Below are 25,551 nucleotides of genomic sequence, written 5' to 3' on the forward strand. Positions count from 1 at the left end.
GATTTGTTGGAAGGACTCCCCCGGTTGGTCGTGCGAAGGGTGGATCAGAGGGGAGTGAAAGCAGGGACCAGAAAAGTGGGGAAAGGAGAGTGGGCAGCATAATGAGGGTGAGCCATGTGGCTCTAAGTCAAAGCTGCAGCTGCAGACACGGAGAGGTAGACACCAACACAAGAGAGACTTTTGAAAAGGTAAAAAGCCAACAGGACTTGTTGACTGACTACATATGAAGCATGAAGGAAAAAAAACAGGATGCCAGGCAAGTGGTTGATTATATTTTCAACTTTCTACTCCTTCTTATGCATGTAAAGGATTGTGAGTATTTATAACTTTTAAATGTATTTATAATATATAGTTAAAATACATTAAAAACTCAGCATCTTTTTTTGGAGGTAAGCGCTTTGCATTATATTAAATATATGATGTTGAGGGAGACTTGTATTTTCTGTCTTTCCTTGAGTCCAGTCAAAGCTTAAGTAAATGCACCTTGAGAGAGGGATGCACTGAGAATAACGAAATGAAGCCAGGGTGTTTTCACAGTGTAAATTCTCATTACTTTCTCATTTGTTCCTTCCCACAGTGCATACACTTATTGCTAGATAAGAAAGGGAATGAAATACAGAAATGAAAAATGTAGACATGAAAGCCCGCCTTGTGCCAATTAGGGATTGCTCTTTTATTTTAATAAAATCACAAGGTAGCAAAACAGTTCCTCTCAAGGGGCAAAGCACTAATCCAATATATCACATGTAAAACACTTGTGGTCAATACAGACAAGATTTTTCTGGAAATCCGAAAAATTATGGTCACAGGTGCCATTGACGGGTTATTTTTGTTTGTTTGCTTGTTTTTGGTCCAATGCACAAAAAGGTCTATGAGTGAGTAAGCATAAAGCAGTTGGCTTTTCCCACTCACTGGCGACAGCATGTGGGACTACCTTCATAGAGTAATTTCTTCTGGCTTTCACCATTTTGTAAGTAAACAAAAAAGAAACATTCAAAAATAAGAGGGAAAGAAGGCGCTCCATTCAATGGTGGGAAGCGCTGGATCACACACAGTTACACAGGTCATTTACTGTCAGATTTAGTTGAGTCTCTGCTATGCTAATGCCGGTTTGCAAATTACCAAGAGGGAGACACAGGGCACTGCATTTTCCGTGAAGCACAGTGAACTACGTCTAGCAGGCCTCCACAGGGCTGGGACCAAACCACGAGGAGGTAAGTCAATAAGGCAGCATTTGTATGGTACTCTATTTGTTCTCCAAGTGGTCGGGCGCTGGGTAGGACTGCTGGATGGAAAAGTACCAAGAAAGGGTACCGCCCAGGCCTACAGGAGCAGTCTGAAGACAGCATGGCCCTGGGCCCTACCTAGCCTTCTGGTGGAAAGGCAGAGATAAGGCACAAGCCCTGAATAGAAATCTGCACCTGAAGGTGAGGACCCACACCTGGAAGTGTGCTATACAAGGTATGTTTAGTCTGTATGCCAAATCAATTTATGCTCCCCCCCCACCCCCCGCCCACCCTGCCGGCCAACTTAATAGCTGCCATTGAAAATGAAGACAATGGAAAGTTACAAGATTTTTTTCTTTTTCAGTTTCACACTGTCATATGATGGATCACCAACCATTTCACAAATCACATACAACTTTCAAGTCAGGTGCAATTTAATATACCAGAAATCAGTATCAAGACCAGGGAGAAAAAGAAATGAGCTCCAAAATATTGGCGACAAGAGACAGGGAATCCTCAACACTTTTCTACCTGTCTTTTTTGAATTGACACAGGTTTTTGCATAACGGAAACCACGGTAACACAAAACTTGATCTTCACTCTCCTGGCCTCGAGACAAATCTTGCGTGCGCACACACACACACACACACACACACCGTTTATCTCCAAAATAGCCACATTGTTTTTTTTTATTTGGTGATCCAATACGTTTTTAATTCAAATAGTCACCACATAACCTAGGCACAATATTAAGCATTGTACAAGCAAAGTAATTTACTGATTTTCATTTCAATTGCCAAAGAGTACAATAAGTGAATTGGTTACGGGATATACTTCTGTACATAAAAATATCCATGTATTTATACAAAGGTATGGAACAGAGTTTAAAGATAATAAAACCAGAACATCACAATAAATAGGATGTGTTCCTACAGGATAGCAGAGTGCGCTTTGTCAGTAAGCTGTCCAGTCTTTCTTCAAGGTGCTTTATATTCTTCTGAGCTAGGCTCACATTAACCAAAAGAAGGGTTAGGGGTTAGTAGTTGATTCTGAATCTGAATGCCTAACTTTCATAGGTTGCTTTTTATTTGCATTTCCAATAATAGGGGTAGAAGATATGATAATTTATTTTCCAAAAGTCTTTGCAACTTATCAAATCCTATTGATTTCCCACTTCAATATTTTAAAACGCAGATCAATCTAAGCTCTAGCACCGTATGACCATGAGATACATGTATTTCTGTCAGAGCAACAATATTTTATATCATCTTTGCTCCTCTGGCTATAACAATTCTGTTTAGAAAAATTTTACCAAGCTAAAAAATAGTTGATCTAGGTTGTCATAAAAAAGAATATTAAATACCTTTGGTAAAAATAGATATATTTAACAAGATTAGAAAAGCAAACAGTTATAGTGTCAAAAGGAGAATATAAAAATGTACACGATAAAACAAATAAACCGACTTGTAGATAAAGTGAAGATAAGGCCACTCTTCAGGTTTGTCTCTTCCAGAGTTCTCTTCTTCTAAATGGTGGAATTTTTAGTAAGAAATATGGAAAATCCAGTCTTTCCTGTCAGCATGACACAAGTTTGATTTATCGTAACACCCTTCCTTTTTAAAAACCAAGGTTGTAGGACATAGAACACTCTGGTTTATATATGTGAATGTAAGGAAACAATTCCAGATTTCTGTGATTTTAGGCCCAGAACATGGAGCTTTAGAGTTAAGCAAGGCAACAGAATCAGGTGCTCATCGCACAGTTTTTTCCCCGTACTGACATTAGCCTAAGCTGCATGGAGACAGCTGAAATACGGAACAGAGCTAGCTGAGTAAGCACAAGGCAACTCTGTCACTAGCTAGTGATGCACAACATTCATTTTTTTTCCAGGACCAAAGACCTTTTCTCCTGTTATTCGGGCCTCTCCTCTCAAAAGAGCCGTTGCACAACTTTTAATTCCGTGTGGTGTCTCCTCTTTTAGAATACACTGTAAATCCTGAAGATGAAAGGTCCCTGAAGCAAACAACTGAGATTACGGATGGAGATAATGCGCAAGTTCTCTAACAGATCAGCCACTGAGCTGTACTGCTCTGGGAGAGAGAGGCTGTGCGTGCTGATGCGGTTATCCTCCTGTGTGCCCTCTGCACACACAGTCACACTCCTCGTGGTGCTCCAGGGCCACGTCCGTGAGAGATTTATGCAATCCCCTGACACCACTCTTTGGTCTCAACTGAAGGACCTGAAAGGGAACAATGTAAGCCATCTTTAAAATCAACCAATGTCTGTAACGTTTGATTTCATGGACAAGTAAAATTTCAGAAAAGAATCTCGGGGCCCAACAAAGACTTACAAATTTTTATTTTTTTTCTGACGAAGGCATCGTGAACACCTACCCCCACCCTTCAAAGAAATCACAAACGATCATCATCTTTTCGCGAAAGAAAGGATGTTTTAATAGCAGCCACTTGGAAGGATGCCGCCTCCGAATACGGAACGGTCCTGACATCGAAAGACCTACTGTGCACTCCGTTTCACTCCTCTGACAATATTACAGAGAATTTCACCTTGATTAAGTAGTTTGAAACCACTACTGCCCAGCCGTCTTTCTGTTTGTTGGTTTCTTTCACTCATTCATTTTTTTCACACATTTAACAAAAATTTATACTTGAAGCAATACAAGTACTGCGATCCTGTGAAAGGAAACACGATCACTCTACAGCTGAGTCTGCTCAATTATGCCACTCATTAATTTTCTTGGCTTCGCTTCAAGTCCTCTATAAACTTGATGAGATGGATTAGATGTACTTCATAGACATCAGCCTCCGTCACAGCTAACTTTCCGCAGCTGGACCCACTGTGCAGTCAACGGAGGCTTGGCGATAATAACAATGATGCCTCTATTAAATGAACTTAATGTGCAGTTTGGCCTTTTAATAAAAAAATATAGCAAAACAGACACTGATACTCAAGATATTTCCTTTTAACACTGCGACAGGAAGGCACAGCTATGTGTTCTGTAAAAGATTATCTGAAGTATTTGATAAGAACTACCTACTCGGTGTGTATTTTCATTTCTTATAATAGAAACAATAAAGTTTCAAGGAACTGTGTTTGTTTGGATTATGAACAAAGACCAGGGGACATAATAATACGAAGTTGTCTAGTTTCTCTGTTCTCTGGGTAGGACAGCGATAACTTCATAGAGCAACTTCTAAAAGATACTCTTCCGGGAAATGTACGTTAATCCAAAGAGGCACAAGTCGAGTCTTATGACCGTTTTATTTGAAGATTTAAAAGAGAAAAGTAGAGAATGTATACCTCATTTGGAGTATGTGGTCATATCAAAGGTTAATCAGCTAACATTTTTTGAATGCTTACTGGGTGCCAGGCACTGTAATAATGTTTTTACATACTTTAACTCACAAGAATTCTATGGAGTAATTTACAATTACTACCCTTATTTTACACATGAGTGACCAGAAGCGTTAGAGAGAACAGGGACATAACCAGTATTTGTACTTTGGCCAAAGATGAATTATTAAAGTCAGGCTGATGGATAATAATTTTATAAAGACTTAGAATATATTGTTAGCCATACATTCTACTGATTTAGTAACATTCTTCCTAGAGAGCTAAACAGCAAAGTCTTGTAATAACTATGAGAAATAGGGAACTTTTAAAGCAGACTTTTCTATTGAATTCACAATTCCAAAATAAAAATTACCAAGACTATATGATTTTAACATGAAGCTTAACCCAATGACTGTCAAATATTATATGTGTCAATACTGAGTTACTGTTTTTGAACTTAAAGTGGCATCAAAACTGTTAAGATACTGGTGCTGTAACTTACCCAACTTTTGTTAAAAATTCCTTCTGGAATAAGGTTGAGTGGGTAGATAAACTGCAATATTGGCATAGCCAATGTCTTTAATTCCTAACTCCACTTGTATACATTTTCCCAGTTAGCAGGGGGAAAAAATTACTATAAAAGGTAAGAGTTAGAGAAGCTACCATATACAGCCGTAACAGGCAGCCATGCCAGGCTACAATCTTACAATCGTTCTTTCCTCCAGGAGTGCTTATGTTGACGACGTGCAGTCACCGAATAATAGCACCTCCCCACCCCCGTCTTCATCTACTGATATTTGTGGAGATTTACAAATAGCAGAAGAATCGTATAATGTGGTAGTGATGCAAAGTCTTAGATAAGAAATTAAAAATACATGGGAGGGGACTTAATTAGTGCTCTCCTTCATTTCTTTATGAAGTTTTGACTTTGGAGGAGAACGATAGGTTGGAAAATGACCAACAGGTCCCAGATAATATTAAAGAAGACAGCAAGACAGAGGCATGTCTCAAACAATTTTGAGAGAGAGGTTCAAACTAAAATTACAAACCAACGGAAAAAAAAAAATCCAGGGAAAAACTAAAATCAGAGAATATGGAAGAGATTAGATCAGGTACAAAAAGAACCATCCGGAAATAGATGATCATGTACCACTGCCCACACTGTGCAAACAAAGTGCCGTTAAATTTTGGGTGCCATGGAACAATGGGGGGTGGTATTCACTACAAAAAAAAAAAAGGCAGTTGAATTATATACTTTTTATCCAGAACAGATCTATGCAAGAAAAGCAAGACCATACCAAATAAATAAATAAATAAATAAATAAATAAATAAATAAATAAAATATCCCATAGATCTTTTTGCCTGGAAAAGAATACTCTACCTATCTTGGGGCAAAATTCATTAAATTTTTATTGATCGTTTGCCATAAGCAAAGAATAAGGCGAAGCAGAGAGGGTGGGGAATAAAGATGAGTGGGAGAATAGCTAATATATATTCAGGGCTTGAAATATGCCAGACCCGGTTCTAAGTGTTGTGTCAGCTCCTTTAATCCTCACAGTAAGGTATGAGCGTTAGATATTCACTTCACACATGAGGAACCTGAGGTGCAAGAGGGTAGAAGCGATTTGCCCCAAGTCACACAGCTAACAAATGTCAGCTTCAAGCCTTGGCTTCACAGATGGTTTTCTTCAGTACTGCAATGTAACGTTATCTTTGTTCTTTTTGGTTCTCAATTCGGTAAAAACAAATAAAAATAAACAATAATTCTGAATGACATAGCAAAAAAAATCTCTAATAAACACGTCTTTAAAGTTCTACATATGCACAGAAGATGGGCTAGTTACGCTAGGACCGGCAGGAAACTAGGATGTATTTTGAGGAGGACGTAACATCTGAGCTCATATATATGTAAAGTTCCTGTCTTGCTTTCTGAAAAATCCTTTTGTGAGATAGAAAAATCTTTAAGGGGATTTTGAGGGGGGCAAAACTGGCTTCCAATAAATAGTATCTGGTACTTGATGTAAAAAGTAGTAAGAATCTTTTTAATAAGAAGATTATGCTGTAATATTGGGGCGCCTGGGTGGCTCAGTCCATCGGGTGTCAGACTTTGGCTCAGGTCGCGATCTCATGGTTCACGAGTTCGAGCCCCGCGTTGGGCTCTGTGCTGACAGCTCGGAGCCTGGAGCCTGCTTCAGATTCTGTGTATCCCTCTCTCTGCCTCTCCCCTGCTTGCACTCTGCCTCTCTCTCTCTCTCTCTCTCTCTCAAAAATAAATAAACATTAAAACAATTAAAAATTATGCTATTTAACAATACTATCATCTTATGTATTACAAGCCTTTTAATTTTCTAAACTTATTTTTGAAACAATGGTTGAACAAAAACCACCGACAGTGGTAAAGGAACCCAAATGGGGAATAATTGTTATATTTGTGGTAACACAAGGAACATAATTCAGCTTATTAGTTAAGGAAACTAGTATAACAGAGGTGAAAGAGAGAAGAATTAGGGTATCTAAGCTCTGTCTTTGCTTCTGTCTTCTCCATGAGGTGGAATAGTCTTCAAACTGAAAACTGGAACAATACGAATAAGAAAGGAATCATCAAAAGGAATTAAGGCCCAAGATGGGCTTCACTGCAAATGAATTAAGTCTTTGGATCCAGATTAATGGTATTCAAGGATTTAATGATTTTTAGCACTATTTGAAATTCTGTTTAAAAATAATTTCACTTCTCTAGGAGTAGTACTAAGCTCAGAACTTACTTCCAAAATATACGACTGAGAAAAATTTAGGTCTCAGAAATGATCAATTACACCAAACAAATATCCCCCCCTTTTCTTTTAATAAGGTGCTTTGTTAACAAAAACACTATCACAGAAAAAAATCAACGATCCCCGCAAAGCATTATAAAAAATTAAGACATGATGGTTACTGGAGATACTTGTGAGAAATGTGAAGTAGGCAACAATACAGTTACATATATCCACACGTGCGTTAGAGATGCTTTGTGGGAAGCATGTAAGAGGTAATCATGGAATTAGATAAACATCCATAGCTGTATATGTGTACACACAGATAATGCACATATAACCACCCCACCCAAAGACTAAAGAATAATGGAGTGATGTCATTCTGGAAGGCCAGTAAGTTTACAAGTACTTCCCATAGTCCCTTCTCACACAAGAGTTTTATCTGAGATTATAAAATAGATACCTCATACTCTGTGACAAAATTTTTTTCAATGTTTATTTATCTTTGAGAGAAAGAGAGAGAGCGCGGGTGGGGGAGGGGCAAAGAGAGAGGGGGGCAGGGGATCTGAAGCGGGCTCTGTGCTGTAAGCAGAGAGCCCAGTGTGGGGACTGAACTCACAAACTTGAGACCAAGACCTGAGCTGAAGTCAGAAGCTTAACCAACTGAGCCACCCAGGTGACCCCTGGGGCAACTTATCTTAATAACCCTAAAACCGATGTGATTTGAAAAGAAATTTATAAGTATAGGATGGAGGAGGATATGCTTGACCCAAGGACTGATTTAACGAAAGAAAGCATGATGTGGACTCAGCATCCGATAAACTTGTTTAAAAAAGGCTAATACGACTGGTCAGGGCTGTATAGCTCTTAGAATGGTGGCTATAAACCCAAAAGTTGTTGGCTAAATCAGGTCTGCAAATATATCGTATTTAATAAGGACTGGCTTTAGAAAGCCCCAAACTGAATGATTTTAGGTGAGAAAAGATCACTCTGGTTTAATTCCTATTCTCATCACATCCTTTCATGGTCACCCATCAATTCTGATGCCTGCCTTGCTTGTAAGGCGGTTTATTTAATCTGTTTAGAACGACTGTATTAAGGGTTTTTTTTCTGGACTCCCAGATTCCCAGTTCACAGAGGAGCAATAAGACCGAACTCTGGGCACAGCCTGGCTGGAGCTCTCTGAGCCACCAAGCTCATGATTAGCTCCTTCTGAAACTAGAGTGGAGACGATTCCCAGCACAAGAATCTTGAGAAGCATGGGATGTAGAAACGAAAGTAGCACATGACTGATGGTGGTAAAGAGACCATTTTTATCACAGACTGCCAGTTTGGGACATTACTTTCCACAGACTGCAATCTAGTAATTGTCATGGAATAACACAGCTGGGAAAAAACCTCACAGGTTATTCTATTTTACATTTATTTTACAGGGGTAAGTGCCCTGCTGATGGTCACAAGTTAACGGTAGATCTAGGATGAAAACAGTGTTCCTTATCTATTGGAATCCAATGCTTTTGTCCCACTTTATCAGCTGCCAACACAATACTGCTGAAGGGTAGGACAGCCATGTCATATAAAGTGCAGTTTATGACGCTGGGTATATTTAGATGACTAACAGATAAAGAATTTTATTAATGTCCTTATGCACATGAAAAATTATTTCATTTGGTTAGTAGGTATTTATTTTGTGTTGTTCTTTTATTTAGTGTAAAAAATGAAAAGTAATGAGATGCAATGATACAGAAATGAAGTCAGAAGGGCAGATTTTGACTTGATATAATTTAAACGTTTTATAAGATTAAAGCTGACTCATCAAGAGTGTTTTGCTTCCTGGTATAGGAATGCTACACAACGCTCCTGGAGAAAGGCTGGGTATAACTGGGGATATTCTAGCAATAACAACAATTTGGAGTGTGTAAGTCCTAAGGTTCCCAAAGGTCTGAAAAACAATCATTACTAATATTTAATATTTATATTTTCCTTAATTCCACAGAATAAAAAGATGAAAGGAATCCATAAAGGGTTTAACATGCTTTTCGGGGCAACATGAATAATAGGAAGATTGGTAAAATTACGAATATGTCTACTTGGGATTTATGTGCCCATGTTGCCTCAAATGGATAAAGAAATATCAAAGATCTCCTTTCTCCAACATAGACAATAATTTCTTTAAGTCTGTCTTTAAAATATTTTCCCTTAGGGGCGCCTGGGGGCTCAGTCAGTTAAGGGTCCGACTTCGGCTCAGGTCATGATCTCGCGGTTCGTGAGTTCCAGCCCCGCATCGGGCTCTGTGCTGACAGCTCAGAGCCTGGAGCCTGTTTCCGATTCTGTGTCTCCCTCTCTCTGCCACTCCCTGGCTCCCACTGTCTCTCAAAAACAAATGGACATTAAAAAACAAAACAAAAAAAAATTAAAATATTTTCCCTTTGCATTTGGAAAAGTTTAAAGTTGAAAAGTTTCACCCATTTTCTCCTCTGCAGAACACATTTTCGTTTTTGTAGGACAGATGAAACCCTCACTGACCGCCCATGTTGTATTGTCAGAGGACAAACTTTCTACAGCTTTAACGCCTGGACGTTTGAGTTAAAGGTCCTAATTTAAAAAAATGAAAACATGAACTAGTTTGTAAGCCTTATTTCTTTTCCCCCCCTCACGGATGCTGTGTCTCCTTTCCGAATAACAACCCATTGCAGATACACAGTTTTGTTATCTTCTGAGATGTGGAGGAACCCGAAAAGAAAATGACACACCTACCTCATGGTATTTTTTAGTGACTTTACTCGGGACGCACTGACACTCATTGCAGTTGTGGAGACAGCAGGCACAGTTTCCACCACAGCGTTTAACCAGGAGACAACCTGGCCAGAAAATGGTATCGGTTCTCTTTAGTTCTTCCCTTATGGACACCGAGAAGTTACGAGGTGTGCAGCTGTATAGTCTTACCTCCTCTTTTAGAAGGTTCAGATCCACCACTACATGGCATAAAAGGAAGCAAAGAAAAATACATGTTCATGCCTTGAGCCTGAATTCATCTCATCAGACTCTTTTCACAGAGAAACCGATCTTGTTTCACGAACAATACGGCCAACAATATCCCTTCTTATTTTAACTAGGTTTTAGGGCTATTGCAGCTCGCCAGTGGGACTTTCATTTTATAGTAAACAAAGCTTCATTATGACTGACTGACCAATAAAGAGATACCATTGTGCAATATTAAGACCAGAGCCAACAAAACAGTCGAGAGCTATAAATAGGAAACTTTATAGAGAAAAAGAGGGCTACACCTTTTAACCCTCGTAAAACAGTAAACAAGGAGAGCACTGGAGGAAATAATAGAATGTAAAATGATGAATGCTTTGATTAAAAAACAAATGGAATTTTTAAAAGGATTAAAAGCTCATGCAATTAATGAAGAACAACTTACAGAAACCTGCAGACAGAACTTTACATAACTTTTTTTGGCAATAAGACCCAGAAAATGTAAAAAAGGCATGAAGAGAATGAAGTTTTGAGGACAACGGAGTAGGCCGTGAGTGAAAAAAAAAAAAAATGATACATTTTAAAAGGGCTGAGGTTGCTGAAAACCTCTGCTTCCGATGCATGGAGTAATTCATAAAGTCTGAAATTCAGCTTAAGGAGACTCCTTCAGAATTCTATTCTTCTCCTTCTAAAGGAAGGAAGAAGTGTCTAATTTGTAACAATTGTCTCTATTCTTTTGGTAAGTTGGTTAACTATATAGTGTTTTATCCTTCAAAAGAATACCTACTTGTGAAGACCAAACAAAATATTCTTTCATCAGATTGTTGGAGTAAATTCTGAAAGCATCATTGTTTTTAACTAGAAAATGATACTTGCCTCAGTTAAATGATAGCAAAATAGCATGTCATACTTAATATGAATTTATATATAACATGAATAGTACTTAACCGTTAGCATAAGCAACTTTATAATTTTAATGTCTGCCTTATGACTTTGCCTTTTTCCCTCCCTAGAAACAGTCAAATAATAGCAGTTCCAATAAAATTGAAGAGTTTTGGATAACACACAATTCATCAGAAATTTTTCTTCAAAAATAAAGATTTTATTAAAGTTTGGAATATTACCTAAATATAATAAATCTAGTTAAATACCTTTTACTAACATTATGAAGAAGAATTGAAAAAAAAAGAAATACATTTTCTGGTTAAAGATGGCTTCAAGTAATAATAATCACTATGTACTCCAGTTTTAAAGAATTAAGTGCCAAAAAAAAACTGAAAAAAAATATTGGGGGTGCCTGGGTGGCTCAGTTGGTTAAGTGTCCGACTTCAGCTCAGGTCATGATCTCATGGTTCATGGGTTCAAGCCCTGCATCAGGCTCTGTGCTAAACGCTTGCTCAGAGCCGAGAGCCTGCTGCAGATTCTGTCTCCTTTGCTCTTTGCCCCTCCCCTGCTTGCACTCTGTTTCACTCTGTCTTTCAAAAACGAATAAATGTAAAAAAAAAAAAAAAAAAAATTAAGTGCCAGTATTTTAAAATAATTTTCAAATGACAAGGTGATTAAGAATCAAATGCTTGTTTTCTTGTTGCCTGTTTTACAATTCTGTATTTACTTGTACACATGATAAAATTTTCCTAAAATGTCAAAGGAAGCCAATGGAAGTATTTTCAATAAACATATTGTAAATCATGCATATGCAATTGTAAATTATAAGCACATGTAAACTATATGGTTGATTAAAACCTTGGTCAAGTATAAGGAAACGTCAAGGAAATACCAATTCAAAAGGTTCATTTCAATATCCTATTTATCTAAACAATTATTTTTTCCAACTCAATAGAAAACCGTTGTTTTGAGTATTTAAAGATTTCCCTTTCAACTGAAAATTGATCATGTGAAGGAAAGCTTTTAAATATTTAAGAGGAAATGAGTTCATTCTTTTGAGTATCATAAAAGACCAACTTCTCTCTAATAAAAGTAACGAGATAATTGAATTAAATCATGTCACACATTTCACCCGATTTCATTTCACTGAACTAACAGTTATTTGTACATACTACTCTTTCATTGTGAAAGCTGTATATGAGTTTATCTGAATCTTTTCTCTAGAAGTTAGTATCTGGGCAAGAAGGGTTTAGAAAGTCTAAAACATGCACAAACATACAAAAGCCGGTTGCCAACACTTTGAACGCTGATTTAAGATTTATACCTCTTTAGAATGTGAATGAAGCTCTTAGCCTTCAAAGGCTATTCATCTACCTCAGTGTTAAACACACTATTTCATGCAACTAGAAAATGAGACTGTATATGTTCACTTTAAAATGTTTACTTAACCACAATAAAAGGTTAGATAGATTTCCCAAGTGAACTGAGTTATGATACCTGCTGCAATGTGAAAATTTAAACACCCTTGCAACTTGGCTTCCACTCATTTATCATGTTTGACACAAAAGTCAAAGCCTTTTTTAAGTAAGCCTGACTTAGAAAATAAGGTATTTTCTTTTTCCGCAGTAGCAATGTATGAATGAAAACCTTAAGCCAGAGGAAGAAAAGGGGAAAAAAATGAAAAACGTGAACGCAGTCCACACCGGGCTAAAAAATACAATTAAGGATTTTCAATGTGGCATATCTTATTTGAAATTTAAGCTTCCCACTTGTAAGGCTTCAAGCTCATCTAAGCTTCATTAAAATAAGTCATGTGACTATAATTTAATGTCATGAATTCTCCATAAATTCTCCAAACATTGTGAAGAACTTCTATGCCAAAAAAAAAAAAAAAAAAGAACAAAAAAGAGATCATGTCCAACACATACCTTTTTTTTAATAGCTTAGCTATAATATGATGGAAGTTTCCCTCTGCAAAATATTTGAAAAATCAAAATTGGTGTTCGGGTTCTTTACATCCTTTTCATAACTACTCCCTAAGACAATACATGCATTAGTTTGTCTTTCTAAAGAATGAAGATTTTGAGCATAGCGCCAATTAAAGTTGTTTTTCCTAATGCACATTTTCTTGTTCAGATTCACCCATACTGCAAGTTTTACTAAAAAGGTAATACCCCCGGAAAACAAATCATGGTTACACTTCACTTTGTTCCTTGTTCATTCTTTTAAGATATTCAGCCCAAGGATATTCTATTACTGCAATGCAATCTGAGGGTGGTCTTTCTAAGATGAATGTGGTAATACTCTGATATGTTTATTCTGTGGAAAATCAATTTTGATGTCTAATTAGAAGCTTTTAAACATTTTACTCCTTGTTCCTTTGTAGAAAGACCCTTGGGAGGGGAGTTGGTTTTGTCTATATAGATGTTATCCCACACCTGCATTTTAGTTTACGTAGAGTTCCAAAAATATACACTGCTTTTCTCACACTTACTGTATGCTTAAAAAGTTAATAGTTTTGGCAAACTGCAAAGGACATCAATTTGGAAAGTGCTAAATGAATATTTGAAAGAGCTGGTTCAGTGCTGGATGCTTTTAAATACATGCTAGCCTCTGGCCAAATCTTCACTGAAGCACCAGGTGGAGAGGTGCAGGCTTAAAGGCATGGCTAGAGGGGAGATTTTTAGGCTGGAATCCTGAGATTAGCTGTCAAAAACAAGATCTGAGCTTAGAACCTGGTTTACTCCCTTTGCTTCTTCCAGATCAACATGATAATCTACTTCAAATTTAACAAAGGCTCTATTCACAAGTGTTTCAGCCAGCCTTGCAGATCTTCATTTTCCTGTTCCTAAGTGGGAGGGAAGGGAAGTGTTCGTAAGTTATTCATCAAGTTATTCATCAAGATCCAATCTTATAAATATGTAACAGCTTTCAGCATCTGGACAGGATTCCGCTGCCCATGTACTTTAACACAATTTCAAATATTGCTGAAAGGAAACCACGTCTGTTGGCATAGCAAAATATCATGGTTGGGCAAGTCTGAACATGACCTGCTGAGATTAAAGCTCTTGATCCAGAAGGGCTGCAACTCTTAGCAGGAAAGGGCAGGAATCGGGTTTCTTTCTGACAAGATTTAGAAGAACAAGTCTGGTGCAATCTGCCCTTGTGAATTGCTCAAACCAACTAAACCTTGTTCCTTCTATATAAATTCTCCAAACTGTCATTCCATTCTCTAGAGTGACCCTGGATAGATTTCAATGTTTCTTTCTGAGAACCTGAAAGAGATTTTTTTTTTTTGAGGGCATTATAATTCGCCAGTTATTTCTGTTGCGTGTTCATTTGTGTCTGATATGGATACTTTCCAATCCTGACGTCACTAGGAAAATGAACTAACCTTAGAGAAGACTCAATTAACATTATTCCCAATTTCTTGACCATGTGGAATTAAGTTTAATCATCAACACTTTCACTCTTGAAGGGAGATAGGCTCATACGGTCAAGTGATCATTTCAGAGGCAGACTTTCAGAGAGAAAAATTATCATGGTGGGAATTTCTTTAGGTCATTCTTTTCTTGCTCTGAATTCTATCTTGGAAACTACTAGTCCCATTTTATGGTGAGCCACTGTTATTTTCTGTATTATTTATAGAAGTTTGCAGGCTTAGGAGATGGAAATTAATATAATCCTGACCCATGAGGAGATGGTATATAACGATTTTGGTTTTTCTCCCTTTTCTAGGCCCAAACCTGGTTTAGCAGCTAAGGTAGTCTTTCTGGAGTCTCTAAATCAATATACCCTCCAAATTAGATTTGAATAAGCAAAAATTCTCATGAAATATAAAAGAGGACTTCATCAAAATGATATTTTTGAATTAAAGAAATGACACAATTATTCAGCAAAACTGTCCTTTTTAATTTTCCAAACCCACTGAATTACAATTACTTCTCTTTGTATGTACTCTCATTTACTATGTAAATATGCTCAAATGTTACAAAAATGGGTTAAATATATCACTGAAGAATTTTAAACTCTACTCATTGGAAGCTATGGTAGAAGAATCTGAAACATTAGCTGTTGAGAAAATCAAATGAGGTTCGAATCTGAAGACAGAACTTACCTCTGGATTTTCTGCCAAAAACAAAAGCTTTGCCAAGAAGTTGCCAAGTTGGCCTGTATAGATCTTCCAAGTCCAACTGCCATCTATCTGGTTCAAGATACCGAATAAGATCTTCCAAGGTACTAAAGGCGGTGACAGCGTTATTAAGCAGATCCAGAGGCAAAGCTGAAGGGGGTAACACTGAAGGGCTCACGGCCTCTGTGAATTGCTGAAAGCAAAATGAATCTTACGTTAACTGTTTTAAAAATGACAGTGTATTTCTTCTGGACTCATGCACGAGGTTAGGCAAACTAAGGCTGAAAATGCAAGGGAAAGGAAACTATATTCAACATAGACAAGAACTGCTCTGCAAAGACTTCATGTAGATGAATTCCAATAAATTTTCTGTGCAGTCGATGAGAAGGACATTAACTTTCATCATCACAAACCATGGCGGATGTGGATATCTGTTGCTTAAATACGAAGAAAATGTCTTTATGGCTCAATTAGGGGCTTAAAATGGAAACTATAATACAGTTTACCAGATTTTTCTTTTGCTTTTCACTTTTTATTTTCCTCAATCTGGAAAAATCACCAGGGAGTTATGCAAATGAGTGCCAGATCAATTATAAACATAATATAAAATAATTAAGCCATGAAGAATTAGAACAAACACAGGCGAAAAGCCTTTCACACTGGAGAAGGACTTGTTAGCCAAAGTAGCCCACAAACAAGCCATAAAAAAAGAACTTTGATAAATTTGCCCATACTTTTTTTTTTTTTTTTAAATAAACAGGATTAAAAGACAGACACTGGGAGAACACCCTGATAAATGACCTAACTGTCACAGGATTAGTGTCCAGAATATATAAAAAAAACTCCAACAACTTGATAGAGAATGGGTAAATTCCAGACAAGAAGTCTAAATGGCCAATAGATATATAAAAACATGCTAAAATTCATTAGTTATCAGAGAAGTGCAAAACAACATGAGGTATTATTTCACATACAAAAAAAGGAGATACTGCAGGGATTGAAAAGAAAGGATGGCCAAGGATGTGGGTAAATTGGAATTTCTCTGTTCCGCTTGCAGAAGTGAATGTAAATTAGTACATCCACTTCCGCTGATTTAATGGATGTACACAGGATATTAGAGTTAAGACTTATATGATGCATGTCCCTGTAATTCACTTTTGTATAAAAAAAAAAAAGGGTTTATGTCCTCTTATTTGTGCACACGGAAATATATTCAAAAAAAATCCATCACAGTGCTGTTTGAAATAGAGAATACTTCAAAGTAATCTGAATGGCCATGGATAGAGCAATGGATTAAAATACATCATTTTTAATGGTAAACAAAAATGAGGCCATGATTTCAATAAAAGTTCAATAACAAACTTGCCCCTCCAACCACAAATTTTTAGAGTGGACTAAAGTTAGGCAGTGGTAGATCAGAACTGAAATCGAACCAGGCAAAATAAACACGTGAACAAATGCTTAATTATTATTCTTATTTTTAAGTCTATTTCAAGAGAGACAGAAAGAGAGAGTGGTGTGAAGGGCAGAGAGAGAGAGACAGAGGGAGAATCCCAAGTAGGCTCTGCGCTGTCAGCACAGAGCTCGACGTGGGGTGCTCGAACTCATCAATCGCGAGATCATGACTGGAGCCGAAACCAAGAGTTGGACGTCTAACCAACTGAGCCACCCAGGAGCCCCAATTATTTTTACTTACTTATTTACTTATTTATTTATTTTAATTTTTAAAAGTTTTATTTATTTAAGTAATCTCTAAACCCAACATAGGACTCGAACTCACAATCCCAAGATCAAGAGTTGCATGTTCTTCCAACTGATCCATCCAGGCACCCTTGTTTTTATTTCTTATTATTTTTTTTTCAGAGGAGGAGGGATGAAGAGTATGGAAGAAAACATTTGTGTGGGTTGCTGTTCATTACAGTAGTATTTACAATAACAGAAAATTGATAATAAATCTAAATTTATAGTATTGGAAATGTTAATTGCACTGTACTCAAACTGAAAAAGTGTACCTTCATTAAACATTAAGTCCTCTAAGCATTTTTATTCACAAAAGAAATGCCTACTATGTAGTAAATGACAAAAAAAAAACACCCAGCCTATATAAATATACCTTGATTTAATATACATTACTGTATATAATATACATGTCTATATTTTTAACATTTTTGGGGCGCCTGGGTGGCGCAGTCGGTTAAGCGTCCGACTTCAGCCAGGTCACGATCTCGCGGTCCGTGAGTTCGAGCCCCGCGTCAGGCTCTGGGCTGATGGCTCAGAGTCTGGAGCCTGTTTCCGATTCTGTGTCTCCCTCTCTCTCTGCCCCTCCCCCGTTCATGCTCTGTCTCTCTCTGTCCCAAAAATAAATAAACGTTGAAAAAAAAAATTTATATTTTTAACATTTTTATAATAAATATGGATTCCTTTTAGAGATCCAGTAAAAATAACATTTGTTGTAATAATTAAAAAAAACTATCATGTAAGTTCTTCCTTTTTATCTTTATTACTTGGATCCTGGGCTAGATACTGGAAACAATCTATTCTAGTCAGCAGACTCTAATGTTGTCTCCTTGCCTTCAGTCTTTCTTTATTCCCTTTATTCTGTGCTGCATAACCTCGGGTTAATCTACCTAAAATAAGTTATCACTGATCATGTGATGAATCTGGACAAATGCCTAGAGTGATTTCTCATCTGGAGGATAAAATCCAAATTCCTCACCCTGCATTCAGGATCCTCACAATCTGACCTTGGCTCACCTCTCCCATTTAATCCTCTACTCATCAAAGACATGCACATTTTGTTCCAATCAATCCAGTCTCTTCACTAACTACTGCACATGTCATATTCATCGCAGACCTTGTACCTCCACCCATGCTAAATACTGCTCTCCGTCTCCCATATGCAAAGCTCTCTCCTGTGATCCGCATAATAAATCTTTACCATTTATAATGGCCTTTCTTGAAACATGATTCACCCATGAAAACTTCCTTAATAACAGGGCTATTGTTGGCCATATATCTCAATTGTGTCAATTTGAAAAAGATCCTCTCTCTGCGCTATTCTGTGGGCACACGGCTTGAAAAGCAGAAGCTGTTTTATAAATTAGAAAAAGGACAAAAGAAGAGAAAAGAAGAGGAAAAAGAAAGAAAGAAAGAAAGAAAGAAAGAAAGAAAGAAAGAAAGAAAAGAAAGAAAGAAAAAGAAAGAGGAAGGGGAGGGGAGGAGAGGGGAGAAAAGAAAAGAAAAGAAAAGAAAAGAAAAGAAAAGAAAAGAAAAGAAAAGAGAAAAGGACCACTGTTCTCTGCGGCAGGCATATCCCCTGATGAGGCTCATAAGTTTCATGGGTGCAGATCCTTCTCTGCCCACAGGAAGAGAGGCATTTTTATAGAGCATAATCATCAGAAATGAATGTGGCAGTCTTGGGTCAACACTGATTTCATTCTTATTTTAAAGATCTAATTTCAATAATGTCAAGAGTCTGGCTAAAGTATTAGCACGAAGATGTTTTCAATTATTCAATCCAACTTTTGAGAGTAGAAACCAAATGTAATACATTTCTGTTTACCTCTAGTATTTTTTAGTTGTCCAAGAAGTGCAAAACTGCTCTGATAGAGAATATTATAATTGATAACTATATTATGGATATAAATAAACAATTGTATGATAAAAGCTTTCATTGTTGATATAACCAATTTGGTTAATATTGATTAAGTTTATAATGTGAAAAGGTTAATGCAAATGTTTTGCAAATTTTTAAAATACAAGCCAAATGTATGTTTATATAAAGTGAAATTAAGGGCCAGTAATACTCAAAGAATAACTGAGTTATTACTCATGATTATGACGATATGAAACAAATCAAATATGTCATGATCTGCACACAGAGAGTAAATGTAGAAAGCTAATACAACAATATATTATTCAATAAGATGTCAGAGTGCAGATGTATATTTTAGGTATGATATAAAATTGTTATTTAAGCCATTTTCAATTAGATCATAATCCAAGAATGGCTTATTTTGCTTCCGTGTTTGAGGATCTCTGCATAGAACGTTCCTTTTGAAGCAACGAAAAGTTCCAACTGAAATCAATACTGCTGAAATAAGCGCAAAGTATTTATATAAAAGAAAGCAAAACAAAAGAAACCTGTACCATTGGACAAACAAAATATGCACACCTTGGGTTCCATGAAATATCAGCATATCAAATCTCCTGAAATGACAAAAGCTGGAAGAAAACAAGTTGGCATACATTACTGCATGCATATATCGGATGGTGTTATAAACCTCCAAGTTTCTAAATATTTAAATTAAAATAAGAGAAATATTTATTTATTTATTTATTTATTTAATTTTTTGAGAGAGAGATGGAGTGAGTGGAGAAGGGGCAGAGAGAGAGGGAGATACAGAATCTGAAGCAGGCTCCAGGCTCTGAGCTGTCAGCACAGAGCACGACACGGGGCTCAAACCCACGAGCCGTGATATCACGACCTGAGCTGAAGTCGGATGCTCACCCGACTGAGCCACCTAGGTGCCCCTAAGATAAATTTTTAAAAAAGATAAGGATACACACATAGCAGTTTCCACCCCAACACAGGAGGGAATAATCAACTTGCTTCCCCTGGGTTCAAAGAATCAGTCTTTGGACAGAACAGAGGAAGCACTGCTTTTATTTAAGGGCTTTCTCATGACTCTTAACCACACCCACTGGTTCCAGAACAACCCAGTCATTCACTTCTGTAGTTCTGCTTTTCTAAGTGGTCTAAAGGGATTCTCAGAGAAAAGGGAGAGCAATGGAAAACAGAAGTTAGAGGGGAAAAAAATGCCCCCTGATCCTTTACATTTTAATTTTTCCTCTAATTAAAAACTATTCTTTTCAGTCTAAGCCATAGCCTTCCCTCCAACACTTAGTGTCTAAAGAATTCTAACAATATCTTCTATTTAAAAATACTAATGTTGGGCTAAGTGCCTTAGATTGAATTGGATTTGCACATCCTCCATTCACTCTCTTCTGTTCACCATGAAAATACATACTTACTACTAAGTTATGGGTCATCCTAAGAATATTTAGTGGGCGATAATGGTCAGTAATGGAAAGCCCAGTTTCTTGGTGTGCTATAACGTTAGCTAAATCCATACCCTTCCTTTAGTAAGCCAGAAAAAAAAAAAGGTGGGGGGGTAGTTTCTGCCACTCTGTGCAAGGTAGCAGTGACAACCAGGTGACTCTCTAGTCCCTGCCTAGATGTTCAGGTAAATTACTTGGAGGGATAGAAGGTGAAAGAGTAGAAAGAGATCTGAAATCTCTATGCAGTGAAGTGTCCTGTTGAACAGTGCGTTTCTAAAATGTCAGTGCCATGTACTAAGAAGTAAGAAGGATCCTAAACAAAATGAGGTCTTTTAGATTGCTTGGTGAAAGTTACTCTGAATGACAGCATGATATGAGAGAAGAGCCCTGATCAAGAGTCAGTGAGTCTAGGCTCTAATCCTGAAGCTACTCCCATTTAGGGAAGAGAGTTTGGGCAAATACTATAACCCCTCTGAGCCTCAGTTTCTTCCTCTGTGAAGTGCTAGCTACTAAACTCAGTCACCTCTAAGTTTCTTTCTGGGTTTTAAATTTAAGAATTTTATGTAATTATCAGGTACAAGAGGGCTCATTTTCTTCACATCCTCACCAATCCCCTGACCTCTTGTGTCCCTGATGATAGCCGTTCTGACAGTGTGAGGTGGCATTTCACTGTGGCTTTGATTTGCATTTCTCTGATGTTAGTGATGTTAAGCATATTTTCATGTACTGTTAGCCATTTGGATGTCTGCTTTGGAAAACAAAACAAAACAAAACAAAACAAAACAAAACAAAACAAAACATAACAAAACATGTCTATTCAGATTCTCTGCCCACTTTTTAAATCAGGTTTTGTTTTGGTTATTGAGTTGTATGAGTTGCTGATATATTTTGGATATTAGCGCCTTACCTGATACATGGTTTGCAAATTTTCTGTCCCATTCCACAGGTTGCCTTTTTATTTGGTTGACTGTTTCTTTGATGTGCAGAAGCTTCCAGTTTGATATAGTCCTACTTATTGATTTTTGCTCTTGTTACTTGTGCTTTTGGTATTATTACCAAAAAGTTCTTGGGCAGTGTTGGTGGGGATGTAAATTTGTTCAGACACTATGAAAAACAGTATGGTGGTTCTGTACGAAACTAAAAAGAGAACTACCATACCATGTAGCAATCCCATTTGTGGATATATATCCAAAGACAGGAAAACAGGATATTGAAAAGATGTTTACCCTATGTTTACTGCAGCATTATTCACAATAGCCAACATATGGAAACAACCTAAGTATCCATCAAGGGATGAGCGGATAAAGAAAGTATGATGTATATCGACAATGGAATATTATTCAGCCACGAGAAAGAAGAAAATCGTGACATTTGTGACAACATGGGTGGAGCCTGAGGGCATTATACTATGTGACATAAGTCAGACAGAGAGAGACAAATACTGTATGATTTCACTTATACGTAGAATCTAAAAAAGCTGAACTCGCAGAAACAGAGAATATAATGGTGGTTACCAGGAGCTTGGGGGTGGGTGAGGTGGGGAGATGTTGATACAAACTAGCAGTTAAAAATTGCTTCTCACTGTAAAGTCAATTACATCTCACTGTAAAAGCGGAAGAGGAAAAAAGAAAAAAAAGAGTTCAATAAAGCTTCAGGAAAATTTTGGAAAGCTTCAGAACAAAACATATTCCTTAGTAAGTCTGTGATGGGGCAGAACTCTATTTTTTTTTTCTTTAAATTCTTCCTGTTGCTTTAGATTATCAGTGAATTTTGGGAGACACTGCCCTATCACTGCTACAACTAACATAATTTTACATTGTTTTTTGTTTGTTTGTTTGTTTTTACTATCCTGAGAGTGCACACAAGTTTACCTTGCCTTTTAAGGCAAATGTCCCTCGAAAGGCAAACATATCTAGCTTATGAACGGAAAGGCAAACATATCTAGCTCTCAGAATCAGAAGGAAACAGATTCATGTTCAGAGAATTGATATCAGTATGTTTTCAAATACATATAGGTACATGTTGGGTTATGAGATGAATTGTGTCCCCCCAAAATACCTATGTTAAAGTTGTCCTCTTCAGTACCTCAGAATGAGACTGTATTCAGAGACATGGCCTCTAAAGAGGTAATTCGGTTAAAATGAGGTCATTTGGGAGGGCCCTAATCCAATATGACTGGTCCTTCTAAGAAGAGGAAATGTGCTTACAGACATGCACAAAAGACACAGGGAGAAAATGGCCATCTACAAGTCAAAGAGAAAGGCCTCAGAAGAAACCAATCCTGTTGGTACCCTGATCTGGAACTTCTAGCCTCCAGAACGGTGAGAATATAAACTCCTGTTGTCTGAACCACCCAATCTGTGGTACTTTGTAAGAGCAGTCCTCGCGAGCTAAATAAAGCATGGTGTCATCGACTTCTTAGTATCCATCACAGCAGCAAACAAAGGTTAATTTTATACTATACACATTAAATCACTTAACATTTATTCAAAAGCTCATGAGGTGGGCGCTGTAAACAAAACAAACCAAAATACTTGCCCTGGTGAAGTTTAACTTTTATAAGCTGAGTATTCCCTATTATAGGAAAGATTTTCCCTTTCCTATTATAAGTGTAATTTTTTCTTGCCAAAACAAAGCCAAACTGAGAGTCTGCTATTGTGAATCACATAAATAACCCAACTCACATCAAACAAATCCTGGTGGGCGTGGAACATAAAAAGTGAACTAATGGAGCGCCCGGGTGGTTCAGCTGGTTAAGCCTCACGACTTCGGCTCAGGTCATGATCTCACGGTTCCTGAGTTTGAGCCCCACGTCGGGCTCTGTGCTGACTGCTCAGAGCCTGGAGCCTGCTTTGGATTTTGTGTCCCTCTCTCTCTGCCCCTCCCCCACTCACATTCTGTCTCTCTCAAAAATAAATAAACATTAAAAAAATGTTTAAAGTGAACTTAACATGAAAAAAATAACTGAAAAATGGATATATTTCTACTTTTATTATTGAAAAATAACAGGCAGCCCTGGGTTCACATCCAGTTATGGCCATCTGAGAATCAGTGTTACGAGCTCAACACAGAAAGTTTGGCTACAAGAATGAGTCCTCTGATCGACTTCTCCATTGTTAACTTTGGAGAAATCAACATTTTTAGTGTTTTTGTATTTTACTACAGCTACTTTAAATATTTTATGCATTTATTATCATCTTTTCCTTTTTTAGAAAAAGAAAAGCTGACTTCCTGTTTGGAACAGTACTATCTGAATTGCTTATAATTTCACAATAAATAGTTACGTATCTCTAAAAAACCCATAGCTTGTCTTTTTATTAGGATTTTTGTGGCGAGTGCAATTTTAAAAATATAACATTTACAACGAATCTTCCCTGGACAAATACACACATACAAATGTTTCCTCTGAGTAGCATAGCAACTACCACAAAACTTTTGGTGCCTACCAAGATTTATGTTGCAGCTTTCTTAGCCCTCTGCATTCAGTACCTTTCAAACTGATAAGGAGCCTTTCACTTCATTCATACCTAACAGAAGGGTTAGGAAAGCCGATTAGGTTTTATTCTTGTTGCACTCATTAAATACGAATAACAAAATAAAAATCCAGGTGTTCTAAAAGAAGGAAAAAAAAAGTTCAGTCTTGTTACATCCCTTCGTAAAGGTGACTTCAATATCATTTATAGAATGTCAAGCTGGTATAATGTATATAGGTCTGACTTTTCGAGAGCTTAGGAAGCAGACAGGGCACACAGACAAAAATGCCTGCCAGGAACAACTGACGGGAGGTTCTGTAAAGACACAAGAATGCCCTGGAACAATTCATTTAAACACGCTTCTTTGTCCTGCCCCTTGTTCTTATCTGCATTCATCCAAAAAGTTATCTTGGTTGTGTTTTTAAGTTATTCTTAAGCCAGCACAGAAAAGCAAATGCTTGCATTCCTACTCAAGAACAGATGTTTTAATACTGTGTGGGTAATGCAGATTATAGATTTAAGTGAGAAATCCTAGGGAAGGTGGCCGGTTGTATTCACGTCAAGTCTTAATATGAGAAGTTCTGACTGAAAGAGCACGGTGATTGAGTAAAATTTGACATATCTATGCAACCAATCGTAGTGACAGGCCAGTATGAAAAGCGAGAAATGTTTATCACCCAGAACTTTTTTAAAAGCAGTGATTTCAAGGCTCAAACCTGACCCTGACCTTTAAACGCCGAGAGCTTTGTGGTTTCGGGCAAACCCTGAGCAGCAGCAGGACTCTGCCTGGGCCCAAATATGGAAAAAGAGATGACTAGCGGTGCTGAAAATGTTGTCTTTAAAAAAGTAATGTTGATGTTCATAAGCACAGCTTCTTACTCAATCAGTGGATGAAATAATTGCTACCGGCTCCGTTTTCCTATCAGCATGGAACTGGAGAATGACCACAATCTGACTACATTGACAAATTCCGGCATGGTTATCCTCAAATCCTCCTCACCTAAAGTGTTTGCGGTCTGCAGGCACCTCAATTAAGTAATTTCACCCTGATGCTAATGCCTTAGGTTGGAAGGTCTCACAGAAGCCAACCCTCTGACTGCGGGCTGGGGAATCAGCATTAACACACAGTTTTTCACTTCCTAGGTGAAACTGTGGATTAGAAGTAATAATCTATACTGAAAACTAGAATCCCATGAGACAACTAAATAACATACTCCCAAGCACATTTTCCACAATGGCATCTGTGGGAAGCCAAAATTAAGGGTGTTTTTTTTTTTTTTTTTGACTAAGAGTTTAAAAATTATTCCCCTGAATCGAAAAATGTGACAGGCCATAAAAAGCTGAAACAACATGTAGCAGCTGCAAGTGTTTAACAACAAAACATCACAGGACTTTTTTTTTCCTAATCTTATTATACTGAATGTTTGTAAATTTGCTTTGTTACAGTACTCGAGAAATGATCGATAGTAAGAAACTTCAACTGAAAGAGAATGTAAACTAAGAACTGTTAGAAGAAAAACACATCCTCACTGAAACACTTGCAATACTGTTCACCTTGAACCAAAATCCCTAAGACTCTCTTATAGAAATGTCTCTTCTAGTTCAACATCTATTCTAATTCAATCTATTCAACAGCCAATAAGGGAAATTTTTGGAATGCTTTGTAAAGATCTAGCTGAGAAATGATGCC

At 37.3% G+C, this 25,551-nt stretch overlaps 1 protein-coding gene across 1 annotated transcript in view; it reads right to left on the minus strand.

The window, feature by feature from the left end:
- Positions 1-1,841: 1,841 nt before the first annotated feature.
- Positions 1,842-25,551, minus strand: part of PDGFC (platelet derived growth factor C) — a 204,247-nt gene continuing 180,537 nt past the window's right edge. The window contains exons 4-6 of the mRNA XM_047092102.1: positions 15,313-15,520; positions 10,086-10,303; positions 1,842-3,465 (exon numbers count right to left, since the gene is read on the minus strand). Of these exons, the coding sequence (XP_046948058.1) occupies positions 3,349-3,465; positions 10,086-10,303; positions 15,313-15,520 (543 nt within the window). The 3' untranslated portion in view covers positions 1,842-3,348. The remainder of the gene's footprint in view (positions 3,466-10,085; positions 10,304-15,312; positions 15,521-25,551) is intronic.

This window comes from Lynx rufus, unplaced genomic scaffold, assembly GCF_022079265.1.
Source record: "Lynx rufus isolate CCGP_SWC_20201006 ecotype Redwood Valley unplaced genomic scaffold, mLynRuf1.p SCAF_3, whole genome shotgun sequence".
Classification (NCBI taxonomy): Eukaryota; Metazoa; Chordata; class Mammalia; order Carnivora; family Felidae; genus Lynx; species Lynx rufus.